This window comes from Talpa occidentalis, unplaced genomic scaffold (assembly GCF_014898055.3).
Source record: "Talpa occidentalis isolate TD23 unplaced genomic scaffold, MPIMG_talOcc4v2.1 talOcc4.15, whole genome shotgun sequence".
Taxonomy (NCBI): Eukaryota; Metazoa; Chordata; class Mammalia; order Eulipotyphla; family Talpidae; genus Talpa; species Talpa occidentalis.
The window spans coordinates 69,611,456-69,631,696 of record NW_023601543.1 but is presented as its reverse complement, the minus strand read 5'-3'; the positions used below and the strand labels follow the sequence as shown (position 1 = coordinate 69,631,696).

General features: G+C 34.4%; 1 protein-coding gene across 1 annotated transcript in view; it reads right to left on the bottom strand.

Moving 5' to 3' along the window:
- DMD (dystrophin) overlaps positions 1 to 20,241 on the bottom strand; it is a 1,988,221-nt gene that overhangs the window by 1,159,968 nt on the left and 808,012 nt on the right. Inside the window, 5 exon segments of the mRNA XM_054695791.1 lie at positions 1,107 to 1,262; positions 4,633 to 4,775; positions 4,778 to 4,805; positions 5,514 to 5,624; positions 19,815 to 19,976. Coding sequence (XP_054551766.1) covers positions 1,107 to 1,262; positions 4,633 to 4,775; positions 4,778 to 4,805; positions 5,514 to 5,624; positions 19,815 to 19,976 — 600 coding nt within the window.

Here is a 20,241-nt window from a genome sequence, read left to right as displayed (position 1 = left end):
CTAAGCATCAGAAATATATTTCAAAATAGCCCCTCATTTAAAAGTACTCAATTTATTAATAAATTGTCATAAACATCAATAATAGATTATTTGCATAAGTTTAAGGGAAAAGGTTGTTTCTAATTATTATCAAAATGTTTTTATTCTCTCAGATACTGCATAATATATAAAGCTACCACAACTTTTTGAAGAAAGAAATAGTTATTACTAAGGTGATACTTTAAATCTTAGTTGAGCACCATAAACTCCTAAAAAGTTTGGAGTAACATAAACTAATGGCATAGAAAAGGACTGGTTAGTCCTTGATGTTGACAATTTATGTTTTTATTCATACTTTTTCTGATTTCTATCATTATTTGAACCAACAGAGTCCTAAATCTATATAGAATATTTAATTTGAGGGAAGTATGGTAACAATTTTAGGCATTTCAGATTTGCAAAAAGGATGCATGTAAGCATCTTTAATTAACAGTGAGATGGAATTATTTATTAGAATCTATCAGGAAAAACATGAAAATAATCACATAGGACGTAACAGGTTATATGATAAGGCCAGTGTGGTGAATTATGCGAGGCTTTTACTGCAAGAAAATTTCTGTGGCTGTGTTAATTTTATTACACCTAATGTAGCCTATGCAAAACGTGTGAACTCCACAATACCCAAATATAAGTAGGCACATTTCTTTATATCATATTTCTTTATATCTTTATATCAGCCTTCAAATCACCACAAGCAAATCTGTACAAAGGAAACAAGGCGAGTTTAGAAAAAAAGAAACCTTTCAGAACTATCTGGTGGACCAATAAAATCTCCCTGAGTTTACCATTTTTTTTTTTAATTCAACATAGGAAGGAAGATCAGCAGTGATGAGTTATTGTTCTTAATAAAGATTGCAGATGGGGATCGATCTCTACCTCCAGTATCTATCTGTCTGTCTATCTGTCCATCTTCTATCTATATCTATATCCATCCACCCATCCATTCACCCATCAAAAATGGTTGAGACTTTCTAAGACATTCACTGTACATAATTATTGTCTTTTGCTTTACAATTTATAAGGAAAACAGGAAGGGGCCACTGTTTGTGGTTTCAGGGCACACGCACCTTTGCTCCTAGCTCATTATAATGCAATTTCAAAGCAGTTACTCTTTCATCGAGCTCTTTGGGGTTTTCCGTCTGTTTCTTCTGCACAATCTGACGTCCGGTTTTTATCACCATTTCCACTTCAGACTTCACTTCACTCAGACTTTTATACAAATTCTAAGTCAAAACATAAAACAAAACAAAAAATGTGCAATGATAAAATAACTCATATTGTTACTAATAAAAACAGGGCTAGAGATTACCTCGTTATTCCATGTTTACAGTTTTATTGTATTTTGCAACTGTGATGGACATCCAATTTTTGCATTTTCTGTTAATATATCTATGTGAACTTATATAGACACAAACAGACATGCATAACTTATAGCTATTATTAATAAGGTGAGATGACATTTTTGCATATATTCAGTTCTTTAATCCGAGTTGATAAACATCATGTCAGAAAGATGTGTGCTTTATATTTTAAATGCTAGAGTTAATATATTTCAAGATGCGAGTTTGGAAAAATTCATTCACTCATACACCAGATATTTACTGAGTGCCTGCTGTGCACCAGACAGTATTTGAGTCACTAGAGAATCAGAAGCACCCAAGACAGGCAAACTCAATATTGTTCCCATTGCATCTTCGCTGTAGTGGGGGAAAAACATCTAAACTTCAGGATCATAATCTCAATACAGTATATAAATGGAAGGAAGGTAATTCTAAATCTGTTAATTTGACTAGACAAATTGACTTTCTTAATGGAGCTGGAAAATTAAATACAGACAGAAAAATATTATTTCAAACTCACTTATACATCATAACTATAAATAACACCTATATTTCTTCACAAAAGCATATTGCTATAGCAAAGCATAATGAAATAAGTGTCACCTTTACCTTGTAGCTATTTTCCTAGGAGGCATACATGCTCATATGTATGTAAGCCTGCACACATGCACATGCATACACGTCTATATGTATACATACATATGCAACAGTTTTTCTTACACAATGCTGCTTTAATATGTTCAGTGAAAAGTCTGAACAATACACACTTATTTTACTAGCACTAAGAAATAAAGTTGCTAATAGGTAATTGCTGTGTTTTGGAATTAGTTCAAAAATAGGGTTTGCTATCTCTTTTCAGATAAATAGCAATGTCTGAAACAAAACATTTTGTAAAGGCTAAGCAATTATCTGATTAATTATGGCTACACATATAGCCTATTTCCATATCAAATCCCTTAATTGGTGATTCTTTGATGTTATTATTGCCCTTATAAATAATTATGAATTCTGTCTGAGCTTTCCATATCTTTGTTTTTTACTTGATTTTACTTATACCTTAGAAGTTATAAAAATATCAAAATATCTAGGCATTTAGAAACATTAAAATCTTTAACTGTCTCAGTGGCAATCAGCTATGCATTTTGAAATCATAGATGCTTCCAAATGATTTCAATCTTTTAAAAATGTCCCAATGAGTTACCTCTATGATGAAAGCTCGTTCAAGGTACAACAGTTAACCATTAACATTACGTGATTCAGTAAGAAAAAAAAAAAAAGACCACGGAAGAAGGGAAATATTCTTTACATGTATTTATGTTCATGCTGGTACGATTTTTTTAACAGAACAAAACTTTCTCGAATGCAAAGAGCATGGTTATAGTAAATAATACAGAGCATCTTAAAGTCATAAGAAATACAAAAATTGTTAAAAAAAAAAAAAAGATGTCCATATGGAAGGACCACTCGAATTGGTTCTGACTGTTAAACCAGAAATAGAAACAGACTGAACAGGTACCCTTGAATTTGCTCCTGTATACGGAGGCAGGGCATACTCACCACAGGAAGCAGGTAGGATTGTTTTCAGCTTATACTCACTAGCATAAGTTTTATTAGGTACCATTAGAGGCCTGTTCTTCAAAGATAATGAACAGCTCTCCCTTTCAAATATATATTGTCATGGCAGTAGTCTACCTGGGTAATTTTGCCTTCAATTTCTTATTGCAAAATTTAAGAGTAGATATGTTCCCCGGTATTCCTAACCTTAGTCATCTATCACCAGCAAATAATGATATATCATTATATCCAAAATTATTCTGGGGATGAGAATACTCACAATAATGATACCACTAAAATATAATTTGTATTATGAATGCTACTGTATTAAAATTATATGTGTTATATATAGTATATATCTAGATATATATAACGCATATACTACATAGTACATATATATATATACACTATATTTTTATATTTAAATATTTTGTTAAAGATAAAGACATTTTATCATTTATAATGATGACTGAAATATATCCAAAGGGGGCCTCTTTTGCATTTATTTTACAGTTCAGATGCAAAAAAGAATACTTCAAGTACATAGCACTAAACAGGCAAGTTTTTTCCCTTATATTAATAACACTCAGTGCTTTTTATTTTACATGAATTTCTACACTGTTACTTGACAGTGCACCTGAAGTTATAATAATATTTGTGTTACTCTAGCAGATTCCCTCATAACTCTGCTTTATATTGTCAGAGGGATCATTTGACTTGGTGAATCTCCAATAAATGCAACGAAAGACACTGCTTGAAATCCCAAAGTCCAATGAAGATTTGCCCTACAGGCGAATTTTATCTTCCATGACTTTTTATTCTGTCTTTGTGGACTGGATACATTTTTGTGTAAATCCAGTACTGGAGTTTAATGGAAAGATACTAGGATTTGGAGTAAGAGTGCCTGGATTGGAATCCTCCTTTTGCCCTTTGTCAGCTGTTTGTCTTTAAATTCTTATTTAATTTGTGCCCTTGAGAATTAGGGGTAACTTGTATATGTAACTTAGCTTACTTAGCACTCATTTTGGAATGGTAACTATTAATGTTACTGTTGGTACTGTTGCTTCCAGATTACTATATTTCAATATTTTCATCTAAATATATTTTCAAAATACCATAAGAATTAAACAAGGTAGACTTCTTTTTGCAGTTTGCACAGTGTTTACAAAACCATACACTCAAGGGCCTCCCCGGTGGCGCAGCGGTTGAGCTCTGGGCTGCAAAGCTGCCCGCAGCCTCTGCAGCGCAGGTTCGATCCCCTGCCATTGGCGAGGGTCCCACATGGCACACAGACCTCTCCTGCCACCCGCTGCTCCCCTCAGCAGTGTACTTCATCACTCTGCCTGTTCTGCTCCCCTCTCTGGCTCGGTGAATTCTCTCACCCTCCTGTGCTTCTGACTGTACCCAGTGCTTGTATAAATAAATAAATAAATAAATCTTTAAAAAAAATGTGGAAGGACAGCTTTAAAAAAAAAAACAAAAAAACATACTCAAAAGAAACACCGACAAAAATAGATATTAAATGGACATTATTTCATAAAAGTTCTTGTCTCTCAATACACCTGTGCTAATTTTTCTCCTTAACTTTAAATTATATAGCTTTACTATTGTAGTTATCTATAAACAATTTTCATTTATATTTCTTAGTAAGGAAAGCTAAGAGTGAGCTGGGTATTTATTTGTCACTCGAAATACGTACCACACAATGGTTTAATTGTGACTGTACTACTTCCTGTTCAACACTCTTTGTTTCCAATGCAGGCAAATGCATCTTCACTTCATCTAAAATCATCTTACTTTCCTGTAGACGCTGCTCGAAATTGGCTGGCTTCTGGAATAAGCGAACTTCATCGAAACATCTTGCAGTTTTTTCTGTAAAGACAATGTCAGAAGGTATTAATTCAATTCTTCCTTTCAAAAAAATAACTGGTCATATTTTCGCTAATGGATTTTCCTTTTTTCCTAAAGATACACAAGAATAAAAATAAGCACAAAAGGGCCTCCCCGGTGGCGCAGCGGTTGAGCGCTGGGTTGCGAAGCTGCCCGGGGCCTCTGTGGCGCCAGTTCGATCCCTGGCTGCTCCCCGGCCACCAGAGGAGGGTCCCACATGGCACGCAGACCTCTCCTGCCGCCCGCTGCTCCCCTCAGCAGTGTACTTCGGTCCTTCTGCCTGCTCTGCTCCCCGCTCTGGCTCTGGTGAATTCTCTCACCCTCCCGTGCTTCTGACTGTACCCAGTGCATGTATAAACAAACAAATAAATAAATAAATAAATAAATAAAACATGCCTCTATTAAAAAAAAAAATAAGCACAAAATAAAGCAATACTTTCCCCAGCCCAATTTTCCTTTGGAAGAAGATTTCAGTAGCAGTCCTTAGCTGTACTACCACATACATGGTAATTATTAATCTACATTACCCTTACAATATGCAACACATAAAAGGCTATATGATTTATATATCACACTGTAGTTTTCAAATAATGCCCTCAAATTCAAGTTTTCTGATAATCAATTTATCCAATACACACTATGCTTTAATACCCAAGGAAACAAGTTCCTTAGTCAGTGAATGTGAGATACCTGTGCCACCCCAACTTGGGCCAGTACTCTTTGAGCGGCCTCCTTCCCCTGGTTATGTTTCTTCATTTCTTCTAAACTTATCTCGTGACTTGTCAAATCTGATTGGATTTTCTGTTGAGAAGAAAGCATTATTAGTCATCATGTTCTGAAAATTATTGCCAAGAACAGCCTACTTTCCGAGAAGATGGAATGCTGAAACGCTCCTAAACTATTATTATAATGCAGCCTCTTTGAACATGACCTTTTTTTTACTTACCAAAAGTTATCAAAAATGAAAAGATGTATTTCCTTCCTATTGCGATTATTATGAAAATAATTTATTTCTTTGAGTCAGTGAAAATGAACAGCTATTTTAGATATCATTTTCAGTAGGAAATATCTACTTATGACTAATATGTAAAATGGATATTGTTTTATCTCAAATTTGACCAAAGACAAGATCTTAACCCTAATGAAAACTCTTAACTATGTCAAGGTGTACGGTAAGGAAAAATGTCAGGCTTTTCTGCCCTCCCGCCATCAGGATAGATGATGGACCCTTGTGGTCCTGAATGCATGCCTGATGGCGGGCACCTGAAATAGGGTGTGGGCATAGGTAGATGGGATTCACCTGGGCTGAGACTGGGCTTTTAAGGGTGGTGTCACGGGGACGCCAGCAGAAGCCGAAAGAGAAACCGAGAAGGAGCAGAATGAACAAAAGAGCAGAGAAGCAGAGAGAAGGCCGGAGAGCCCAGATAGAGTGAAGACTTGCTGGGGGCTGAGAGGACTGCCAGCCACCCAGCCCCCCAGCACCCCTGCCTGCCATATGCTGGGTAAATCCCAATAAAAACCTGCAAAAAACCACTGAGGACTCCAGAACTCTGACTCCTCCTTTACCCGGTCTGCTGGATCCTAGAAAACCTGCACAGTGGCCATTCCTGACCCTACACAAGGATAAGATATAATGAGAAAGTTGCATGTGGACCATACTCCTTAGTAGTTATCTTTACTCTGTCATTCTGTGCCACATTTCACTTAAATTTCAGAGAAAGTAAGAACCTAGGAAGAGGAAGTTAAATGCATCAATTGGGCTTGTGTTTTGTCCGATACATCCTTAATAGCTTTCTAGTAAGACTGATTCTTGAGTTTTTAATAATGATGAAATACCGCTATATTTTTGACATTGAGTAAAAATATTTTTGATCAAGAATCATTTACATGTATGTCTCTGTGACTTAAATACTTCTGAGTAACTTATAGTGATGGGTCAATTTCTTCGGTGTGCAGAAATCAAAACAATAAATTCACCTCATACTGTCAAAACCAGCAAAGCACAGCTGGTGGTCAAATTATTCTAATTTAAAATTCAGGATTGTCAGATTATCATAAATAAGTTAGCGAAAATGAAACTTATTAACTTAACACCACACTGCCCATAAAATTTTCATGCAGAACAATTTGTAAAATGCATATTAGTATAACCTAATTTACACCAACTGGAGTCAATTCTGGTACATATTATTAGAAAATAACATCAGTGTGTTTAGCAGTTACTGCCGAGAATTGCAGCCTTACAATGAGTAATGAGAATTATGTCAAGAAAACAGACTAAGTAGTGAAGAAGTTATTTAGGATACAAAGTTATAAATGTACAGATATACCATAATATTACTCCTTAGTATATCTAGTTTAACAGTTTTAAAAGCAAAGAATTAATTACTTAAGTAATGAGAATTCTGGCTTAAATAAAAAAGACCAAAAACTCATGTAAATGTGGTGGGTTTTTTTGTTTGTTTAACTACATACAGTATCTTATTTGGTTGAATTACAGCCTGTGTAAGAAATAGTGGCATGTACTATTCTTCAAGAACAATTCAACCTGGGCATGAAGGATCCATTCAAGTATGAAAATATTATTCACAGAGCTAGAGATGCTAAAACATAATTGCCAAAATTTAACAGATGATTATAGAAAGAGTGATACTTATACAGGGGAGTTAATACATATCACAGGAGAAGTGAGAATTATTGAATAATTAGTAATCATTTCTAGGAGAGCAGACACTAGTAGGTTTACAGCAATTACTTTTCAGTTAGAAAATGCTCACCCTCCCTAAAAGATGGGTGGGTATCAACCATGTCTTGGCCACATAACCATGGCCACTCCCAAGTTACAGATTATTAGAACAGTGAACAACGTTTGTTCCTACTCAGGTCCCTTAGATTCTTTCTCAGAAGTGACAGGAGAGAGTATGGTCAAACTCTCAAGGTGCTGGGATCATGGGTCACATATGCTGGAAGACTGTGCTTAGAAGTCCCAAACTGGTGTCAATTGAGGAAAGGCACAGTTCCATGAGCAGAGAGGAAAGAAAAAAGTAGGTGCATGGAAAAGCAGTAGAAACAAACAAAAAAATACATTTGCTATTTTTTTTTTTTGTATAAAAGAACTGGGGTATAGGCAAGCGTGCAGGGGGTGAGAGGATTCACCAGAGACAGAGTGGGGAGGAGAACAGGTGGATCTACTGAAATTCACTGCTGAGGGGAGCAGCAGGTGAAACAGGAGAGGTCTGCTGATTAAACTCATGCTGCAGAGGCTGCAGATAGCTTCATAGTGCTGTGTTTAACCCCTTGCGCCCCCAGGGAGGTCCTGTTTCTTAAATTATAATTAAAAAATAAAAGTGTTCTCTAAATGGGTGTTGATTGGACAAAACATTTAATCTTATTTGTACATTAATACTATGTAGATGATCAAGTTAATAAAGTACTGCATTTATTACCTAATTTCACGCAGTAAGAACAAAACCAATGTCCACATTCTCAAGGAAATTTTGTTTTAGGAGACAGAATATAGAGATATAAGTAAATTACAGGGCAGAAATGTATGTAATGTAATAGAAAATCTCATGCTATGTAACAAAACAGAAGAGAACTATTAATTTATATCTTAGAATCTGATACAATTTTAATAATTTGGAATAAATTAAATTGCATATGGTTGAGGAGGAATTCTGGAGGAATAGAAGATAAGAAAATGGGATCTCATTCTGGACTACAGGAAAACCACACTAGCAAAGATTGGGTATGGAACACTGAGAGTATGTATGCATAGTTTTAAGGAAAGAAAGGCAGGATGTGGGTGAAGAATGAACTACTACCTAGAGGAGGGAGTGTGAAACTACTGGACCTTAAGTTTGAGGGTTCCCCTTGCAAATGATTCTTCCAAAACCTATCATTTAATATCACATTTGTAATTCCTGTATTTTTTTCCTTCTTATGAAGACTGACCCTTCAAAGCTATTTCCATTATGTTGGCACTACATAACAGAGCCAAGATAATTTACATGAAAATTGAAACACAGGTCTTCTAATTATAAATTTCACATCTTTACAAATGGGCCATACTGTCATCATGACTCATAAACAATAAGACTAAAAATGATTAACAACCAAAATCAAATCCAATTCTTCTAAATCATATGCAGTATTATAAACAAATGCTACCTTAAGAAAAAAATTCTTTATGAACATATATTCTGTACTAAAAAGCACAGTGTCTAAATACACTTTAGAAATTAAAGATAAACATGGGTCTGCACTATAAAAATTCTCATAATACTTTACATATTAATGTATTTCATGATGCCCAACAGGGATACAGCTCATTGCCTAATTCATCCTTTTGCTTTTTATTTACAGAATATTTCATATAAGTAGATTTGGGAAAATCTATATAATATACCTAATGTATATATTCTGTAACAACAGTTGAATTCATTTTTATAATCTAAAATAAATATGGACATATATTTTCAATAAATTATACTTTGGGAAGGTTGTATAATATGCATCACATTATATTTATCTAACACTTCTAAAAAGTGATTCTATAATACTTACATTTAGCAGATACTTATTTTTATTTTTATTAGACTTTAAAGATTTATTTATGCATACAAGAACTGGGGTACAGGCCAGAGGTGTCAGGGGTGAGAGAATTAACCAGAGACAGAATGAGGAACAAAACAGGCAGACTGACTGAAATACACTGCTAAGGGGAGCAGCAGGCAAGTCAGGAGAGGTCTGCTGCGCCATATGGGTCTCCCCCTGGCTGGGGATCAAACTCATGCTGCAGTGGCTGCAGATAGCTTCATAGGTTGGGTCTTAAACACTTGAGCCACCAGGGAGGTCCAGATACTTATTTTTAAATACTACTTAGTGTATTATTTAACCTCCTATTTTATTTAATATAACCAGATAATATTCTGGAAGCACATAATTAAAAAAAATGTCTATCAATTTATTGCAGAATAATAGTGAAATAAACAAGTGATTTGTTTAAGTAATAGAGTATTATGAAGACTTCCAAGTAGAATGGACAGATTTGTATTTTAAATTCCCGTAATAAAGAAGGCCAACATGACATTTATCCTAATGTTATGACAGGGCAATGGAAAAAAAAAAAAAACTGTAGAAGAAAACACTGGGAGTGGAAGATTTAATCCAAAGGAAAAATGATGTACCTGTTTGATTATCTGGTTTATAAAAAATGCTAAAGATATAAACATTATACGATTTCAGTTCAATTTCCATCTAAGATATACATGTACCAGGATTTGAATAAGTGTTTGAAGAAAACAAACTGATCTAAAACTGTCTATTTGGTTTCATACAAAACCAGTAATTTTCCACAGAAACAACATGAAAAAAATAGTAATTCAGGGCTAATGATTAAAAACACCTATGCATGTTCTAATATGAATTTTCGATACAATATCTTTCAGAATCACTAGGGTTTTTTGTATAAAAGTGAAATAATACAAAGAAAATTATAACATCACACCACCATTAAAAAAGACATTGACTACACAATAATTATGTGCATAACTAGCACTATATATTATTGAAAGTAGGAAACAATGGAAATAAAAATAACCATTTTTCTATTAAAGGTGGTAAAGGGCAAATTATAGAACTAAAAATCAATCAAACATTAATGACATTTCCAATACAGCACTTTACAATTAAATGAGCCGAGAGCAGGGCTTTTTATCTTGATTTACCTCATCAGACCACTCTCTTATATCAAATTGATGACAGAAAATGGCATGCAAAATTAAACTGTAGCTGTCTAAAGTATTTAAAGGAACAAAAGACACTTTATATCAAATAATTATCAGAGAGATTTTGTGATATGAAATACAGAAAATGAATCCAGAGAAAATAACTAAAATATCTCATAAAGAAAAATATTAGATGACATGTTAATACTATTAGTGGAAAAATGTAATGCTGCTAGACTAGTTATTTTTAAACAGATAGCAATTTTACAATGATAAGCTTAAGAAGAAAAACTTGCCACATACAATTCATACTTGCAAAATTTAAAGAAGAAAATGTACTAGTGCATCTTGAATAATGTATACTTTGAAGTGATGTAATGTATACAGATGTTAGCTTATAATATTGTCCAGCTGAAATATGTACTGTTATAATGTAATGTTACCTCAATAAAAATTAAAAATAAATTGCTTGGAAAAGAAAACATGGAAAGAATCAACTTTGTTAAATTGGCATCTTACCCAAAATAATACACAGATTCAGTACAATCCCTACCAAAATCTCAGTGGCTTTCTTCCAAGAAATAAAACAAGCATTACTGAAATATTTGGCACCACAAATGACCTTGACTAGCCAAGACAATCCTGACATTAAAGAACAGAGGTATCACATTCCAAGACTTTGAACTATACTACAAATCTATAGTAATAAAAACAGTGTGGTAATGAGGGAGCGGGGGAAAGAGAGCAGTCGAACAGAATTGAGAGTCCAGAAATTACCTAACTCTTATATGGACAGTTAATTTATGGCAAAGGAGTCAAAAATATACAGTGGAGAAAGTCTCTCCAAACAATGTTGTTGGGAAAACTGGAAAAGAATGAAAGTATGCTAGCACAGCATACACAGCATACACAGAAATTAATACAAAATGGATTACAAGTTGGAATGTAAGAAATGAAATCACAGAATATACAAAAGAAAACAGGCAAAACTTTTCCAGTTTCAGGGATATCTTTGGTGACTTGACTCTAACAGAAAGGGAAACTAAGGTTAAAAATAAACAAAGTACTATATCAAAATAAAAAGCTCTGCTCAAAAAAAGAAAATACCATTAAATTAAGGACAACCTACTAAATGGGATAAAATATTTATACATCATAGATCTGACATGGGGCTAATAGTCAAGATCTACAGAGAACTCATACAGCTCTCAACACAACAAAAGCCAAATATTCAATCAGAAAATAGGAAGAAGAGAAAAACACATATTTCTCCACAGAAGACAGATTAGGGAAATGCAAATCAAAACCATACTGAAATACCACCTCACACCAATGAGACTGGCCCATATCAAAAATACCAGAAGATGTTGAGAAATATTCACTGTTGTATACTGATGCTGGGGAAGTCAAACTAGTCCAATCCCTATGGAAAACTGTATGGAGATTTCTCAAAATATTAGCAATTGATACACCATATGATCCAGCAATCTCACTCCTAGTATCTACACAAAGAAAAGAAAAACACTAATTCAAAGGAATATATACACTCTTATGAACACTGCAGCACTATTTATAATAGTCAAGCTATGGAAACATCCTAAGTGTCCAATGTCAGATAAGCGAATAAAGAAGACATGATACACACACACATACACAATGAAATACTACTTAACTATAACAAAAATGAAAGTTTCCCATTTGCAACAACATGGGTAAGAACCAAAAGGGATCATGTTAAGCAAAATAAGCCAGAAGGAGAAAAACAAATACTGGGTGATTTCATTCATATGTGGAATAGAGGAACAAAACAAAGGGACATATCAAAGCAAATAAAAACAAACCTAAGAAACATGACTGTAGAACTGGGGCTACCAGGGGGAGGGTGGGGGTAGGGAATAAATTGGGGAGTATCCATGGACTATGGAATAGAATTATGGGTGCTTTGATATTGGATGCGGTATAGTGACATATATCTGAAGAGGGGTGAATCTATACTTCTGAATTATATTTATAAACTGTGTTGTAAGTGAAAGTTACCTCAATAAAAAAAAATAATACAATATTGAAAAAAGAAATGAACTGATAACCAACTTTTTCCTTCCACCTCCTACTTCTTTAATCAAGGGGTGGTATAAAGGAATCATTCTTTTTAGTGTTTTCTAAAACTGTTCCCTCACATATGAGCTCTACAGTATGTTACAGATTTCTGGAAAAACAGTTTCTGTGGTTTATTAGGATTGGTTTAATCTTCTAAACCTTGGAATTTTTAAGCAGGTCATAAAACTCCAGGAAGAAAATACAAACCATAATTTTTATAAGCAAACTTGATGGTGGGACCTTTTAAAAATAAAAAAAAGCAAACACTGTGGAATTATTATTCCTAATACACCTGAGAAATAATGTGATCCTTGTTACAACAATGATAATGACAATAAAGGCAATGACGATAAACTAGTCCATTATAAACATGCATTGACAGCAGTTACGCTTGCTTACTTTTTTAAATAAGTGGAGAAAAAAAACTTTGAAGGTTATTTTGGTATATTGCATAGAAATACTGGGTTACTTTTTGCTTAATAGATAAATAATTATCAAGGTGAAAAAAAAGCAGATCTGAGTTAAAATTACCAGTTTCAGTAAAAAGCTTTGGAAATGAAATCCATTAAATATTTAAAATATGAACAATGGAAACATTATTTTACTATGTAAGGTCACTTAGAGGATACCAGGATGGACATCCATAAATATCCACTATTTAATTCCAGCCTATTTAACAAAATCCCATACATTTCACTCTTTACTGTGCATCAAAACAATGTAGTATTAAAGTTGAGAGTATCCTGAAATTATTTTTAAATATACTATTTAAAATACTACATATCAGTTTCATTTTAAATCAGCCATGTTAAGATATAATTTATATACCATAAAATAAATCTGTTATAAATGTGCAATTCAATGAAATTGAGTAAATTGACAGAGTTGTTCAACCCATTCCCAGAATTTGATTTTTAGAGCTTTTCTATCTCCTCCAAACGATTCTATGTTGTAGTAAATCTCCAGTGTCAGTCCCTGATATGGTCTATACAAATATTTTCTTCACCATATATGTTATCTACCTCATTAGGTAACTGTGATGATCAAATAAAGCAGAAGCTTTGAAAATAGTAGCCATTCACTACGAGTAGTCCTTGAAAAGTATGTAACACATGGAAAGGCTAAAATATGTACCTTCCATTAATCATTTTTTTTCCATGGGAAAAATCCTATTGTGTACTACTGAAAATATTTTGGATGGATTTTTAAAGCTCCAAAACTTGGCCATATAGTTTTCATAGTAGAGTCAATAATATTTGTGGCAGGTTTCTAATCTTTTGCATTTTCTGCAACTCTTGTTTGTGAATATTTCTTGTAATTTAATATATGTTAACACTATTCATTCTAAATTTTGGAGTAATCAGTTCTCTTTATAGTACAGAGAAGTACACTTCAAAGTTACAAAAGTTTTAACATTAACTGCCTTGTATTTATCATTTTATATACTTTGCTGGGTAGAAAGAAAAAAAATATTTCTGCTATAACTCTAGGGGTTTAACATTGAAGCCCCAATCTCTGTACTAGTTCTCTACTTTGTTCTTCTGTAGTTAAACACTCTCATTATCACATAAATCCTGACCAAATTCCTCAATGTGGGCTTAGACAGTGTAATTAATAAATCAGCCAAGTAGGCTATGTAGTTACACTGTTCTGAGTCATCTGGCAATCAAATATACCTATTTACACTATAACAGTCTTTTTTACTCAACAATGATAGGATAGGGCCTCCCCTGGTGGTGCAGCGGTTGAGCGCTGGACTGCAAAACTGCCCGCAGCCTCTGCAGCACCAGTTCAATCCCAGGCCACTGCAGAGGGTCCCACATGGCGCGCAGACCTCTCCTGCCATGGCTGCTACTCCCCTCAGCAGTGTATTTCATCAGTCTGTCTGTTCTGTTCCCCGCTCTGGCTCTGGTGAATTCTCTCACCCTCCCGCACTTCTGACTATACCCAGTGCTTGTATAAATAAATAAATAAATCTTAAAAAAAAATGAAAGGATAAACTTAATCTCATAGGCTAAAATATGCTTTTAGGCTGTTACTTTTTAAGTCACCAATTTGGAGTTTGGACTGCTTACATTTAAATATGGTCAAATAAATTTAAAGTGATTGGTAAGACTGAGCCTCAGTAAACCCATGATGATCTTAATTATGAGTTATTTTGATGTGCAGTTAATACAATCAGCTTAATTTAACAGCCTTCTGTAGTCAAAAAATCTCTCTATTTATTGATACTAAGTGTTAGCCATACTGGGACAGAAAGAGAGATGGAAGGAAAATTCTGGTCTTGTTGTGAGCCTCGAAACACCCACAAGTCAAAGCTTGATAAAACGTAGGCACATTTTTTTTTTTTTCATTACAAGGTCCTCTCCTTTGATGATAATTGTTTTTTCCTGAATTACTCTATTTTTTCTCTCTACTCATTTATAAAACTCTACTACTAGCAAAACAATAATGTAAAATATAGGATAAGGGATACATAGGACAAAAGAAAACTTCAGCTACTGCAATCACTGATAGGTAATCCCATTGCTTTTTGCAGTAATCTAAATAATCTATAAAATGTACATCATCAACATATAATGTCATGGAGCATTTCAACAAGTACCCACATTGAATTGTTCTTACATACTGGAAAGAATGAAATGAAAATGAAAATTACCGGAAAGGGTCTCACTCATGGCACGAGGGATTAAGATGCAGCACTTATGAAGTTATCCGCAGCCACTGCAGCACAAGTTCAATCCTTGGCCAGGGAGGTGACCCATATAGTGCAGTAGACCTCTCCTGTCTCGCCCACTGCTCCCCTCAGCAGTGTATTTCAGTGGGTCTGCCTGTTCTGTTCCCCACTCTGTCTCTGGTGAATCCGCTCACCCCCCCACATCTCTAGCCGGCACCCCAGCTCTTGTATTCATAAATGAATACATCTTTAAAAAATTACTGGAAAAATGAGGGAAGGGAAGGCTGAAATATCTTAATAATTTTAAGAAATATAGACAGTTAAGTAGCTATTTAAAGTTACCATGACCCCTAAAATGACTCAGAGGCACTTTCCAACTAATGGCAGATAAACATATATGGACTAGGAAAGTAAAAGATGAAAATAAGAAAAGCCAGCCAGGTTCCCCTTTAAACACCTATACTGAAAATTCCCTTTGTCGAAATGCATTCATTCTTTCAGGAATTCTCAGCTAGGTTTTCTACATTCACCCATTTCCCTTAAGAGTGAGGTGACAATCAAAACAGAAGGGAAAGTCACCAGGAGTTGGTTTCTACCCTGACTCCCTCCCATTGAATACTTGACACAGTCATAGGTGAGAATTGTCACATAAAAGCCCTGATAAGAGTATGGTGAAAAAAAAAAAAAAAACAGGAGTCATTCACCCAGCCTTTACCTACAATGAACTCCTCTCCAAACCTTTTCTCAACCTTGACTACACTTTAGAACAAATGGGGAGAGTTTCCAAAAATTCTGATGACTGACTACACCCACAGATTCTGCCAAGTCTGTACTCAGCTACTTGGAATTTTGTTACAGGATCTTAAGTGCCAAAATTAAATCTCTGATTTTAGTATGTTCTTCAGAAAATGAAGGAGTAAACTACTATATTTATTCATACTCTGCAGTTATACAATGATTTAATTCTGTGAATTTTTTAAAAAATTATACTATTATTAGCAATTAATATAATTAACCACTATTACTTATATTTTGAAATAGCCCTTAAGTTTCTGATTTCTACATATTGAAGATATATTCCTGTTGCTACAGGGCAACCCCACATCCTTTCCTCCTAACACTGTATCTAGAAGAGTTTTCCCCATTTGCCTTATTCTATTTGAATCATTAAGATGGCATCTTAATTTTGTAATTAGTAAAATTCTCTTTAAATGGTCTACATTGCACAGTTCATACTGGAGTCACATAATTTAAGATTTTATTTAAGTGTTTTTATTTTAAGAAAATACTCATTGTTTAGCATATGCTCCAATATTCTGGTGGTATGTAGTTCTACTTGCAGTAAGTTTAAACTTTACTCATGACACTAAATAAAAAAGTAAGCTTTTTTAAAAATCCAATTTAGATTCAGAAGACCCATTTCTCTAATAATAGCAGGTAACTGATCAAGTACCTCGCTGAGGCAGTGGGAAGCTCATTTCTGTCTGACAGTTTAAATGCAAATGAGGATGCAAGGAGGTATCTTGAGCCATACCTCCTTTAATATGCAATAAGAGGGCGCCTGTCAGAAAGGTACAGTGTGTACATTGCCTTAATAGTGAGAATTTCTTATACCTGAGAATCTGAAGCAATCTTAAAATGCAAAAGCAACAGCTCTGTTAACAAACTTAAATTTAGAAGCAAAACTATCAGTGCACCACACGGTGGAGTCAGACCTCCACAAATCTGTGACTAGTGCTTGTCAGAAAATCTGAGCACTTATTTAAGATGACCAAATATGGTAATGTCATTCATTCTGTCCTGATTCTCAGTGATATATTAAAACAAGAATTCAATTCAGAAAAGGAAAAGCTAAGGCCACTAAATTTTTAAATACCAATGAACTTTCATGCAAATTTAATGAAACATGTCGCTTTTCATTCATACAAAGGATTGAAATCAGCCCTCATATATATTTTGAAAACCGTGACATTGGTGGTATTCTTCATGGGTGATTTTTCTGATGCCTTGGGCATACGTTCTTCAGTCACAGACAACCTTTTTACTCTCTACTTTTTTCTTTCAAGGAACTGTTAAATTAAGCTTCAGGAAATGCAATCCTTGAAGTAAATTGAGTACTTGATAACTCTGCCTCAGAAAACAATTCACTTGCTGTCATCTTAAAATAAAAACTTGGAGAAGAATGTTTCAATAGGTTTTGAGCAATGTACATTGTCCAATATTAAATATGACCATTGGGGGAATCCAAAGTCAAGAATTAGCTTGAAAACACACGTGCCACCAGAAATGCACAGAAAATGGATTTGAACTTGTTGGCACTCTAAAATCTTTCTTTCAAGTACATTTGAAATTTCTGAATTTACCTGCATGCTGTGATTTGCAAATATTTTAAACTCCTATTAGTTATAAAAGTGTTGTTGTAGGGCCTCCCCGGTGGCACAGTGGGTTGAGCTTCACGCTGTGAAGCTGTCTGCAGCCTCTGCAGCACAGGTTCGCTTCCCGGCCAGCCAGGGAGATTCCCACATGGCGAGGCTGACCTCTCCTGTCTTGCCCGCTGTTCCCCTCAGCAGTGTCTTTCAGTTGATCTGTCTGTTCTGTTCCCCACTCTGTCTCTGGTGAATCCTCTCATCCCAATGCCTTTGTCCTGTACCCCAGCTCTTATATAAATAAATCTTTAAAAAAGTTATTAAAAAAAAGTTTTGCTGTAGAGTTTCAATTTGAGAAAACCAGACTTTGAGTATTGTGCTATTGAAACTAGTGTGTTGTTTCATGGTTACAGAATTCTGCATTATAGCTGTATAGGAGAAAACACCCAGAGTCCAGCCTTTTCAGCTGTATATGACGTTTTTTCAAGATGCACCCACTTTTTTCTAAGAGAATAATAGCTTTCACCTATCTCATATTTGCTAATCACAGTTTCATTCTCAAAGCCCCCCCAAATAACTCTGTATATTTTATAGTACAAATTTCTAATTTTAACATGTAAACTACATACTGCTCTAAATTTTTCTTCAGTCTATTCAGAAAGTTTGAGTACTCTTTAATAATCAAATGGTCCTTCAGATTCACTGACTCTTTTTTAAAAAGCAATTCTAGCCTGCCTTCAAAACCATGTAGTTTTCAATTCAGTAACAATTCTTCCATTCCTATTATGCACTTTTCTAAAGTATGCCTATAACATTTCTCATGTGACTCAAATTTGGACACTGTTGGGAATAGTTAGTATTGGAGAACCTTACTACATTTCTGTAAATACGCAATATACTAGGAAAGTTAAAATTCTGAAGTATACTTACTATTATCCCCTATTTACTGGAGAACTTATATAGATATTTGTTATCCCAGTAAAAAAATATCTTGAGGATTTTATTTTATCATCAGGATTCTCTCGAAATGTCTCCTCCCTCACCCCTTATTGCACTGGTGTGCATTCCATGAGAAAGTCCTCTGTTCTGAACTTATCAAGCCTATCAAAATTTCCTTTCCTCTGCCCACTATTCTCCGGAAATTCCTTAGTCAAACTCAGAAAATATGTGTGAAGTAACTCATGCTATTATGTAAAATGATCCTCTGCACACCAATTTAACTGTGAATCACTGCACAATAACTGCATCATAATGATGATCTATAAATCCAACATTTCACCCCAAAACGATTTTTAAATGAAGACATTTAGGTGATCCACCAGTCAATGGAGAGAGTGTCTCTGGGATGGGTAGATGCTGTTAATATCATAGCATATTGGTCTGAATTATCCTCAGTCATTGTGTTCATAAAATGCACAAACATAAATTTCAATATTATCTATGAACAGATACACAGTATTTGAAAAATACTTCCCGAGGTGAAAGTTAATGCAGATATAGCCTAAATTTACTTAGTACCATCAATTTACATTTATTTTTATTACTATTTTAACTCTCAATTTAGAATTGGTTCAACACATTTCATAATTTAGACTGAATAAAGAGTTGAATGTGTGCGAATACATATGTATAGAGAGTATGCTCATCAGTAACAAAATGCAAATTTCTATCTCTAATATCTTACCTAATAGCAATATTTTCAACACAGAACAATATAGAGATCATATGACTTGTAATTCTAGGATAACACATTAGTTGGTAATAAAATGTTTGAGAATACATTTTTAATTGTATCATTAATTAGAAAATATTCTCTTCACAAATTGTATTCCCGTGGTTTTTCCCTAAAGATTTGGAATAGTTGGAATAAAAGAATAAATGCTAGACTTCAGTGTGACAGAAGTCCTGTCTCTATTTCAAATTCCACTATTACATAGAATCAAAAACAAGTCTGAAAGTACAATCTAGAGTTCTTTTCCCCTACTTCTCCCAATAATCAAATCAGTCAGTCAAGTTGCCCTCTGCTCAAACAGCTAAACAAAATTTAAGTGAAAAATTCAGCAACGTATTACCCAGAAAATAACAACAAAAAAACAAGAATTTCATTTCCAGTTCAACTTGCCTGGGCTTCCTGAGGCATTTGAGCTGCATCTACTTTGTCAGCAATATAAGCTGCCAACTGCTTGTCAATGGATGCGAGGGACTCCTGAATTAATTGTAAGGATTTTTCTATCTCCTGGGCAGACTGGATACTCTGTTCAAGCAACTTTTGCCTTCTCACAGCCTAAAGAAAAGAAGAAATAAAGAATCAGTTAAATGTTTGCCCCTGATTGGAGTTTTTTCAGTTCTGTTGCAAAGTAAATGAGGATTCTAGATTTTTCCACAAGCACCTTTTTGTAAGATAGATTTCGCAGCTTCCTGCCACTCATTCAGTTCAACTAATAAAATTGAAACAAGAAGGAGGAAAAAATTAGCACACAGAACTCCAGGATCAGGGGATCTCTGCAGGACACAACTACAGTGTAATATAAGTCAAGGAAAGAAGCTGC